The sequence below is a fragment of the Dendrobates tinctorius genome, unplaced genomic scaffold, assembly GCF_039654945.1.
Source record: "Dendrobates tinctorius isolate UK_male_01 unplaced genomic scaffold, ASM3965494v1 ptg000159l, whole genome shotgun sequence".
In the NCBI taxonomy this organism is placed as follows: Eukaryota; Metazoa; Chordata; class Amphibia; order Anura; family Dendrobatidae; genus Dendrobates; species Dendrobates tinctorius.
The window spans coordinates 9569310-9581396 of NW_027361826.1; the positions used below are offsets into that span (position 1 = coordinate 9569310).

Below are 12087 nucleotides of genomic sequence, written 5' to 3' on the forward strand. Positions count from 1 at the left end.
ATTCTCCTCTGACCTCTGGCATCAACATGGCATTTCCGGCCACAGAACTGCCGCTCCCTGGATTTTTTTTCTTTTTCGGACCATTCTCTGTAAACCCTAGAGATGGTTGTGCGTGAAAATCCCAGTAGATCAGCAGTTTCTGAAATTCTCAGACCAGCCCTTCTGGCACCAACAATCATGCCACGTTCAAAGGCACTCAAATCACCTTTCTTCCCCATACTGATGCTCGGTTTGAACTGCAGGAGATTGTCTTGACCATGTCTACATGCCTAAATGCACTGAGTTGCCGCCATGTGATTGGCTGATTAGAAATTAAGTCTTAACACACAGTTGGACAGGTGTACCTAATAAAGTGGCCAGTGAGTGTAGATCGTCAGCCTGTGATTTCAGCTCCAGGTTTGATCCTCAGTCCCAGCAGGAAGCTGAACCGCTGATCTCCTTACAAGTATATCCAGTCTGAGATGATGCTGTATAGTCATTAGCGGAGATACCCGAGGTGGGGGCGCATGCAAGTGAGCCGAATCATTCTAATAATAATTAAAAGCACAACATATTAAGTATCAGGTTGTTATGGCGATGGAACGTTAACACTTAACACCTTCACAGCCCAGTAAACAATAAGCATTTTATCTGATTATTGCTACTTAATGATGCGTTTGAACAGTGTTCACACTTCATATAATTAAATAAAAACTAGTTAAGGAAGAGAAGTCTTGGTGCCTATTTAGGCCTGTTTCACACTTCCGTTTTTGACAATCAGTCAAAATCCGCCGTTTTTAAAAAAAAAAAAAACGGATCCGCCATTTTTTTTGGCAGATCCGTTTTTTTCACCATTGAGTTGCATTACCGGCGGATCTTGACGGATGGCCATCGGTTGGATCCGTTTTTTTGCAGATCTGCCAAATTTTTTGCGTCCGCCGACATGCCTTTTTTTGCTGCAGGATCCGCATTTTACAGTGCGCATGCCCGGAGGAAGGAAGTCAGCCAGAAATTTAACCCTGAAATCCTTTCTGGCGGACGGAAAAAAATTTCTCTCTCTCTCTCTCTCTCTCTCTCCCTCTCCCTCTCCCTCCCCAAAAAAACGGTCCGGTGGCATCCGTTCACATCAGTTACCAACGGATCCGCTTTCCGCCATTTTGGCGTATTTTAACTTACACAAAAAAAATGAAGTGTGAAACAGGCCTTAGCCTGTGAATCCCCATGATCATTACTGGCTACTCCAGGACATGCTGTGGTTGTATGATGGACTCTCGAATTGAGAGGTCCGAAAGTCTGGATCGAATAGGGACATCTTATATAGAAGGACACTAGATCTCAGTTTTACCAGTCCAATAACATACTTGGGGCTCATTCAGGCGTCACGTGTGCCACAACTTAAGAGAAATGAATATTCTCCGCATTCCACTGCCATGGGTGTGGAATGCGGTGAATATTCTCATTCCCTTTAGTAGTAGTACATGTGACCTCCAGCAGCCGCAGGAAGGCTGCGGCTGGCACTGTTTGCTATTAAAGAGCAATGAATGCTCACTGCTCTCCGCACACATACTCCTGGCATACAGAGCAGTGAGTATTCCGGCAGCTGCTCTTCGGCTTGCAGGCAGCGCGTGACGTCCCTGCCATGCACTTCTTACAAGCATAAAGCAGCTTCTGGTATCGGAATAAGATGCTGCGAGGGAGCGCCGGGAAGTTAATTGTAATGGCTTGTTTTTTTAATGTTTTCTGCTTTGGCCGGATAAGGCCATACATACCAGGATGGGGATGGGGGCAAGTCATACCAGGATGCTATTAAAGAGAAATGAATATTCATTGCCATCCACGCCCATGAACATGGAATACAGTGAATATTCATTTCTCTTTAGCAGCGGGCACAGGAGTTAGCCGCAGCAGCCAGCTCCTGCCTCCTGTGATCTGCTGCTTTGCCGAAACCGCTCCCCCCACCTCCCCACCACAGCCAGAGGCTATACATCTGGACTAATAAGATGCACCCCCAATTTCCTCCACATTTTTGGAGGAAAAAAGTCCATCTTATAGTCTGAACAATATGGTACATACAGTAAATACTCATAGAATACATAGATATATAGGCATTATTCAGTCGCCATGACTGCACCACGAGAGAGGGGATCCGCCCTTCGGGGACAGGAAACCTACAGACATAAAAAGGGCGGCCCTCTCTCCCGCCTCAGTTGGTTTCCTGTCCCTGACAGGGGACCCCTTCAGACATACCTCTCAGGAGTCCGGATGAAACCCCATGCCCGGCAGGCCGATTCAGGCAGCGGGGGTCCCCTGCCTCGGTCTGTCCGGAGTACTGGAAGCGCTGCACGGCAGGGGGACTGTTGGTGCAGGTGGCAGCAGGTGGAAGAGGCCTTCAGGGGGAGAGCCTGCTTCTGGAGGCCGACGCCAGTACCCGGTAGGTCCAGGCAGTCCCTCCTCGTCCGATCCCGGGGGCGATCGCCTTCGGGGGGGGGCGCGGGCCCGGGGGCATTCGCCGCGCGGCCCGGGGCGTTTACTTCTGCCGGAGGTGGGGGCCGCTGGCTAGCGGGCGCGGACTGGTGACGCTGCCTGGTCGCACCGTATGACGCGCCGAACGGGCGCCGTGGGCCGCGACTGTGACTTCAGGGGTATGCGCCTCTGGGGAGGCTGGGCGGCCGGGGCGCACACACGGCGTGTGCCTGGTCGGGGGTTTCTGGTCCCCGCTGCGGGCTCGGTCGGTGTGGGGGGGGGGGAGCCGGACATCAGGGGGTACTTGGCAGGCCTGGATGAGGGACACCTGTGAGTCCCATAGGGGGCGGTTCTTGGGGTTCGCCGGCTACTTAGGTACCTCAGATCAGCTGCGAGGCACTTCTGGCCCTGTGTTGTTGGAGAATGGCGTCGCAGGAGCGGGCAGAGCCTTTGGACGAGCATCCACAGATGCAGCCTCAGCCTTCAGAAAGACCCCAGCAGCGGTCTAGCAGCAGCAGCCGCTCTGAGAAACATAGGTCTACTCGGAAGGCGAATATTTTCCTCAAGGGAACCTGGGAAACATCAGCTGAAACCCTACGGCCAGCGATCGCTGCCACGTGCACTGCCTGGTCCTTAATAATATGGTTGGACCAGTTGGAAGGGCAGCTTAGAGATAAGGTCCCAAGACAGGACATTCTTTCCTCTCTACAGCCCAGGGAGCGGCGGCCTTCCTCTCAGACGCGTCGGCAGACTCTGTGAAGTTAACCAGATCCGCAGCCCTCTCCAATGCGGCCCGTAGGGCCTTGTGGCTCATATGTTGGCCGGGTGACATGCAGGCCAGATCAAAGTTATGTGGTATCCCATGCGAAGGGGTTTACTTATTCGGTAAAGTGCTAGATGAACTCTTAGGGAAAGCGTTTCTTGCTGTCGCCAGCTTTCTCTATCTGGGAAGACCGCCTTACAGAAGAGACTCCTCCAGATGGTGGTTTGACCGTAGGAGAACAACAAGAGAAAGACCCAGATATGACACCAGGAGAAGAGGTAGGGGGGGTATATGTTTACTACCCCTCGGGACCGTAGCGATCCGAAATGACTGCCGGACCAGGTGGGGGGTTGGTTGTTGTCCTTCTACCCAGCCTGGTCATGTAGTTCAAAAACATGCAAAACACAGGCCGCGGAGACACCATCACATGGTTCTCAACGCAAGCAATGACTAGCGTTGAGAAACATGTGATGGTGTCTCCGCAGTGTTGGATGTTGATCTCCATGAGTTCATTCATCCTCATTTTTCAAGGTCATGTATTTCAAACAGTCCTTGGATACAGAGCATCATCAGAACAGGACTGAGGTTTGAGTTTCAGCAAGCTCCTCGTGAGAAGTTCCTTCTAACCCCCATCCGTTCTTCACCTACAGAACAGAAGGCGTTGGAGGTGGAGATCCAGAATCTTCTCCAGAAGGGTGTCTTGGTGAAGGTTCCTGAGCTACAAAGAGGTAAGGGGTTCTACTCCCCCCCTCTTTCTAGTTACAAAGCCAGACGGCTCCTTCCGCACCATTATTAATCTCAGAAGCCTCAATAAATTCATTGAAATTCACTGTTTCAAAATGGAGTCTGTGAAATTGGCGATTAAATTGGTGTTCAGTGGGTGCTTTATGGTAGTCTTAGACCTTAAAGACGCCTATTATCATGTCCCAATACACGCAGATCATCAGCAATTCCTAAAGGTGGCTGTTTCAGTGGGCGGAGTTATAGGCCATTTTCAATACAGGGCACTTCCCTTCAGGGTGGCGGTGGCACCCCGGGTCTTCACAAAGATAATGGCAGAGGTTATGGCTCATTTGCACCAACAAGACATTCTCGTGATCCCCTATCTAGACGATCTACTAGTTGTGGGGCACTCGGAATCTCACCGCACCACCCAATTAGGGAGGGTAATATCCAGCCTTCAGGGTCTAGGTTGGATCATTAATTTTAAGAAGTCACGTCTGCAGCCCCTAAAAGTACAACAGTTCCTCGGCCTTATCCTAGACTCTGATATTCAAGAGTGTCGGTTACCAGAATCTAAAGTATTCAACATTCAGCGTCAGATACTCAGGGTAATAGACAATCCATCGATTACTCTTAGAGGGGCAGTGTCACTGTTGGGCTCACTTACAGCGTGTATACCAGCAGTACTCTGGGCCCAATTCCACACCAGAATCCTGCAGTGGGACATTTTACACAATACCCGTCAGCTAGAAGGTCGCCTCGAGGGTAGAGTTACCTTATCCAACGATACCATTCAGTCCCTACGTTGGTGGTCACTAATTCCAAATCTGCGTAGGGGAGTTCCCTGGGTAAACCAGATCTCCCGAATTTTAACCACGGATGCTAGCTCATATGGGGGATAGGTGGGTCCAGGGAACGTGGACACCGTCAGAACAGAAATTTTCCTCTAACCTTGAGCTGTTAGCCGTGGAGTGGGCTGTAAGTGCTTTCCTTATGTCCCTACAGGGCGAACACGTCAGAATATTCTCAGACAACCAGGTAACTGTAGCCTACATTAACCACCAGGGAGGAACCCGGTCCAGGCCCTTAATGGATGTGGCGAATCGTATCTTTCAGATCGCCGAGGTTCACCTTCTATCCCTTACAGCCCTCCATATAAAAGGGAAACAAAATCTAACAGCCGATTTCCTAAGTCGCAACAGGCTCAAACAGGGAGAGTGGGCACTAAAGAGGGCAGATCGTACACAGATGGGGGCTCCCAGAAATAGATTTGTTTGCCAGCAGAAGGAACACACAACTCCCTATGTTTTGTTCTCTGGATCCCAGAGAAAACCCGTATGCAGTGGACGCTCTCCTGATCCCGTGGAACTTCGACCTGGCGTATGCCTCCCCCCCCACTGAATCTGATCCCAATGGTACTGAGGAAGATCTGGGAGGACAGGGCTCACATTATCTTAATAGCCCCATTCTGGCCCAGAAGGCCATGGTTTCCTTGGCCGAGGAAGATGTCTGTGTCCCAGCCATTGATTCTCCCAGAGCTCCCGGACCTTCTGTCCCAGGGTCAAGTATATCACCCACGGGTTTCCAACTTACACCTAGCGGCGTGGAGTTTGAGGGGGATCTGCTAAGGAGGAGGGGGTTTTCCCGGGGGTTAGTCAACACCGTATTAAAAAGCAGGAAAGCCTCCACGACTAATATCTACGCCAGAGTCTGGAGAAGATTCTTATCAGTCTCAGGGGCGGAGGTTGGTCAGAAGATCCGCATTGACCAGATATTGGAATTTCTTCAGAAAGGGTTGGAGATGGGTCTAGCCACAAATACGCTTAAGGCCCTTTTACATTTAGCGATGCACCAGCGATCCGACCAGCGATCCGACCCGGCCAGGATCGCTGGTGCATCGCTAAATGATCGCTAGTGAGCTGTCACACAGGCAGACCTCACAGCGATGCAGCAGCGACGCAGCGCACGATGCTCACCTTTCACACACAGCGATCCTGACGTCCTCCCGCCCGCCTCCATGCGTCGCTCGTCGTCACAGCAGGAAGTCTCAGCAGGAAGCGCCCGACGAGAAATGGAGCCGGACATTCTCGCGCGATCAGCGACGGATAGCGGGGGAGCCGGTCGTTGGTAAGTATCACACATAGCGATATCGCTAGCAATATCGCTATAACGTCACAAAACCAGTGACGTTTTAGCGATATTGCTAGCGATATCGCTTAGTGTAAAACCCCCTTTAGAGTCCAGGTTTCGGCTCTAGGGGCATTTTACAACTGCAATCTAGCAAACAATTACTGGGTGGCAAGATTCATTAAAGCAGCAGCGAGATCCAGACCCATTATTAAACATAAGCTGGTTCCATGGGACCTAAACTTAGTTTTATCAGCTCTAATAGAACCCCCCTTTGAGCTTATTGATTCTATCCCCATAAAAACCCTTTCCCTCAAGACTGCCCTGTTGGTTGCCCTAACGTCAGCCAGGAGTGTGAGTGATCTACAAGCCCTCTCTAGGATACCTCCATACACCCAGTTCGGAGAAGATAGGGTCACTTTAAAGCCAGACCCCTTGTATTTGCCCAAGGTTGCCTCAAAGTTCCACAAACTACAGGAAATAGTCCTCCCATCCTTCTGCTCGAACCCCACTAGCCCGACCGAGCAGAAGCTCCATTCCCTTGATGTAAGACGGTGCCTCCATAGTTACATTTCGGCCACAGAACCATGGAAAAGGGACAATGCCCTATTTGTATCTTTTCAGGGAGCTAGGAAAGGACTTAAGTGTCCAAAAACACCCTAGCTAGGTGGATTAGGGAGGCGATTTCTTTTGCTTATACAGCAGGTGGGCTGGAGATTCCGGAAGGCATAAGGGCGCACTCTACTCGGGCCATGGCAACATCCTGGGCAGAGAGATCGGAAGTATCCATCGAGGACATATGTAAGGCAGCCATGTGGTCCTCTCCATCCACGTTTTTTAACCACTATAGATTGGATTTAGGCGGGTGCGCCGACCTCACGTTTGGGAGAAAGGTGCTTGAGGCAGCTATCCCTCCCTAAGTTCTCTTCATCTCTGTAAATCTCTCGTGGTGCTGTCATGGCGACTGAATAAATGCTCAGCTACTTACCGGCAGCGGTGTTTTTCAGGAGCCCATGACAGCACCTTTACATTCCCTCCATCTGCTCTCACGTCTTGGATCAGCACCTTTTCTTTCAGTTAAACGTTAGTCACAGGGGTGAAGAATATTTACTTTGACTGTGTATATATGAATTGCTACTAACCAGGGAGGTCCTCTCATGCTTTGTAATCCAACTGAGGCGGTAGAGAGGGCCGTCCTTTTTATGTCTGTAGGTTTCCTGTCCCCGAAGGGCGGATCCCCTCTCTCGTGGTGCTGTCATGGGCTCCTGAAAAACACAGCTACCGGTAAGTAGCTGAGCATTTCCCTCTGCTGGGTAAGAAAATTATGCGGGAGCCTACGCCATTTTTTTCATAAAAATAATCTTTTACTAATTAAATACATGTACAGTAAGCTGCACACACACTGTACTATGTCACTGATCTGTATATATCTACCTATTCTCTGTGTACATACTGAATGTAATCCATCTCTTCTATCCTGTCGGCTCCTGCTTTGATTTTACACTACGCAGCTGCTGAATTGCCGGCTTTTCCTCTATCTATCTATACATATATATATGTGTGTGTGTGTGTGTGTCTGTCACAGACATCTATATATCTATCTATTCTATGTGTGTATATCTATTCTATTCTTACCTATCAGTGTGATTTTACTGTACAGCCCCATATGAATTGCCGGCTTTTCAAAGGACACCGGTGCATAAAAATCGGACAGCACTCGCATAGTCCGAATGCTGTATTATTATTTTTTTTCTCGCACCCATAGGCTTGCATTGGCAAGTCTCGGCCAAGTCTTGGTGACAATCGCAGCATGATGCGATTTTACACCCACGCCGAATACGACTGAGAAAATAAACGCTAATGTGAGCTGACCCATAGATTAACACTGGGCCGAGTGCTGTGTGATGTTTTATCGGATAGCACTCGTCAGTATTCTACGGTAGTGTGACCCCGGCCTTACAGTGTGATCTGTGCATCTACCTTCATAGCGGGATTCAGAGAGGTGAATAGAAAAACTGGACACAGTGTTATGGAATGAAACTAGTGTGTGTAGCCACGAAACCAGAATCCCATTCATTATAGCAAACATATAAAGAAAGAATATGCCACGCTACCATGAAGGCCAAATGGGAAAACTTCAAACTATAAACTTACCAGCGCGGAGAGCTCATAAGAGAATTGGATGAAAAAGTCCATGCGCTAAAGTACCTCTTTGTTATCAGGTCTTTTGTGCTTGGGCATTTTTTTCAACCAATTCTCTTTTACAAATTTTCCGCGGGGGTGAAATTGTATCTTAATCTTTTCCCGTCTGCCCTTAGAGGTAGGCATATTCTTTGCAGGCTTATGCAACATCTAAACTGTCCTTTCCTGCCAGCTAGGTCTCTGGATAAGTTGTCATTGTGCTTGGTGATGTAAGGTTTTCATGCAGCTGCTTCAGCAAGATAGACCCATGTAGTAAAGCTGCCGGCGCACCGTTTTTGAGTTGATGTTCTTTCCCTAGATTAGAGCTGTGCTGTTCTTGAGCGTTGTCCACTTTTATGTTCTTTGTGCCTCAGCTTGCTTGATCAGGATTAGTCTCCATTAATGACAGCCATCTTCAGCCTCTCCCTCTCATTCTCGACAACTCTTGAACACCTAAGATCAAATATGATTTGATCTGATCTTAGATGCAAAATCAAAAGAGAGGGCCTGGAAATTAACCCTCAGGGCTCGTGCACATGATCGATTCTCTCGTACAAGTGCTATCCGTTGTTTTCATGGGCAGCACTTGTATGTATGATAGTCTATGGGGTGGTGCACACATCCTATTTTTTTTTTTCCTAGAGATGTCCAATTTTGATCCGGGAGGTCGGATCAAAATCAACAGTATAAGTCTATGAAAAAAATTGGACTTCCCTCCGACAACATCAGAATGCTGTACAATTTTCACGAACTGGCAGAAAAGACAAGGTGTAAAAACTTTTTGTTTTCACTCTATGTATACAAGAAAAACTGATGCCAGTCTGATTGGAATAATTGCTCCATTTTTCTTGTATGTTGAGAAATCGGCTGTGTGAACCTCCCCTAATTATCAATACTCCTTACAGCCTGGTGGGCATCAGTGTGGGAAACACGGGACTCCGGTGAAGGCTTTTCTGTTAGAACAAAAGAGAACGCCCTGTTCTAGCCACATGTACAATATCAATTTCCGTCAGTAGGTCCTGTAGCTTTTTATGACTCTGTATGTTCAAAAAGGAGTGTCCCTCCAAAATTAATATTTAATAATCCTTACAGTGTTATACCAGACCTGGCCCCTATAAAAATCATGCTAGCAATGTACCTGTAATGGTACGGTGCCTGAGAAAATTGCGTAAGTAAGGGCAGCCTTCAATGCACTACTTTGGGGGCTTCCCCTTCATTTTGCATGTTGCTGCTGACTGACAGTGTGCGCTGTCTGAACTACGCCCGCTTGTGTAAGCGTGCACTCTGACACCGCCTGAGCCTGATGACACATGCACACAGTGTTATTGTGGGTGGGCACATAGTGGCCAACTGTGTTCTCCTCTCTGGTTCCTCTGTTTGTCCACCATTTGCTACACTAAGACACCCGGAAATATACCGTAACTGGCGAGAAGCTTTAGAGAAGAGAGGGCAGAGAACAAATGCGTGTGGCTCCTGATTTTATTCCATCACCGAGTAGGTGATGGTCACCACTGCCACCAACCTTCAGGCAGCAGGCACCCCGAGAAACAGCACTGACAAGAAGTGGAGGAAGCCCTCAACATGCAAGATAAGGGGATGCAACGGTGCATTAACCCTTTGCGCCCAAGCCCCTTATTTGCCTACAAATTTAACTGAGATCTGACATATTAAACACATGACCAGTCATGGAAGTTTTGTGTTTTCATATTGTCTTTCTTTTTCCCCTAGCCCTGAATTTGAAGACTATTCAGATGAGATTGATCTTCTGTACTCTCTCTGTGAATGAGGACCACAGTAAGTGACATCAAGAGGATGTGAAGGACACGGGTGGTGTGGTGCTCGCTATGCTTCCAGCATGCTTTTCACATACAGTTGATGGATATGTTTATAAGCCCCAAATAAGAGCTCAGCATAGCGCGTGTCTGTAGTGTGAACACGGCCTAATAAACTTGGATCCTGCTGCTTATTACGACTTCTATTATTACAAAAAAAGCAGTGTATGTCTGGGTACTGTTTCTTCATATGATGGGAAACCCTAACAATCTGCACTTTTCTATCGGAAATGGTATGTAAAAGTATGTTTTGTTACAATAGTAGGTATAGGCATCCTACTCTGCATTTATTTTAGCAAAATATATATATTTTTATAGTTGGTAGTAAATAAAAAAAAAAAAGTGGTGTGAATGTATATTGCTGTCATGGAAGTATAAGTAATCACAGAACATTTTTTATCTCCAACTAGGTTGATTTCCAAGACTATTTTAGACATCTCAAGCAAGTATCCAGTGTACAGTTGTTGCTGTTTTTTGGGGCACTCCATTTTCTTTCTCTCGCCATAAATACCTCCTCTGTACTGACAGATTTTTTTTTTCTTGCGTAGAAAAGAGAAAAAATATTTTCCACCATACTTGATAAAGACATTGGAGCTGCTGCTTCACTTCTTCAGCCTTTCCATTACATTTGTTTTAGGATTTTTGAGATACCAAATGATGGAACGTTGTAAACATTTTGCAGCTTTATAACTAATACAATTGTGTAGTAATGTTCCTGCAGGGTTACATTTATATATAACAGGTATTTTGTAATAAAAACTAAAAGCATCTATGTTTGCATGCAAGTTATGATAAGCTGGCTTGTGAGACACATTTACCTATGACAAGCAGCAAATCTGGAGCGGCGCAGAAGTCTCCGGGCAGTTTCTGGAGCTGCAGTTCCTGACATTGATTGTCTAATGCCTTACACAGAGATATTCCCACTACAGGTCTGTCTGCTGTCTGTAGCCATTGTTGCTCTCCCATTCTTCCCTGTCCAGTCTGAAATGCAAAGTGTGCGGACACCGTGTGCCTACATCATGTGACCTGTATTTTTGCTTGTTCCAGTACTTTGTGACTATCTCCATAAGAAACTTTGCAGCATAATTATTACAGAAATATGTTTGCTTAGTCTCAATTCATTAGCCAAATCTATCCTCCGCAAAGACAGGTTTATATTTACAGAGCTATAAGGTATGAAAAAAAAACAAACAGAAAATACGGTATAGGAAATCTAAAATTCAAGTTTGTATTCCATTAAATTAAAAACTAGGATATCCATAGTACAAAGTTAAAATCATGTTCACTCTGACACCGTTTCTGGCCGAAGTATATATTTCTTATATGATTTTTTTTTTTGCATACTTGCCCTCATGTTTGAGTCATCTATTACGTCCCTTTAGATGGAACCTTTAAATAGCGTTTTCTGTGATAACCTGATATACTCTATGATGACGGACATCGTCCAGAAACGCGTCGGTGAACACGATTTTAACTCTGCGCTATGGATATCTTTTTTGTTTAACTGAATGAAATGAAAATTAGAATTTTACATGGTCTGTGCTGATCCATTTTCGCTTGTGCTTTTTTTTTTTTTTGGCACAATTTACTAGTGTTCAGTGGTTGATGGATTGATGCAGTCACTTAGAAGAGCAACCATACCATTCATCACGCGGTGAAGCTTTTCCAATCACCTTTTACGTGTATAAGAGATGTAACATTCTAAAAACTTCCTTTCAGAACATATAGTGGTATGTAAAAGTTTGGGCACCCTGGTCAAAAATTGGATTATAACTCAGAACCTCTTGGTTTGAAATGCATAAAGTCATCCCTATTTACTCCTTACCTTTTTTTGAAAAAGATCAACATGATTTAATAAAGAAAATATTTTATTTTATCCATGGACATGATGCTGGATATTTCTCCTGCCCGCTGCCGACACAGCTCTCCATGCACCGTCCAAGATTAACTCCACAAACAGAATTGAATCTACACTGTGTTCCAAATTATTATGCAAAAATATTTCCTCATATTTTCTCT

The 12087-nt window shown here is 46.5% G+C and overlaps 1 protein-coding gene across 5 annotated transcripts in view; it reads left to right on the forward strand.

Moving 5' to 3' along the window:
- Positions 1 to 10838, forward strand: part of LOC141052300 (probable endonuclease 4) — a 37545-nt gene extending 26707 nt beyond the window's left edge. For all 5 annotated transcript variants that reach the window (XM_073549499.1, XM_073549501.1, XM_073549502.1 and 2 more), the window contains 2 exons: positions 9965 to 10030; positions 10479 to 10838. In XM_073549499.1, the coding sequence (XP_073405600.1) occupies positions 9965 to 10022 (58 nt within the window). In that variant the 3' untranslated portion in view covers positions 10023 to 10030; positions 10479 to 10838. The remainder of the gene's footprint in view (positions 1 to 9964; positions 10031 to 10478) is intronic.
- The last annotated feature ends 1249 nt before the right edge of the window (positions 10839 to 12087 follow it).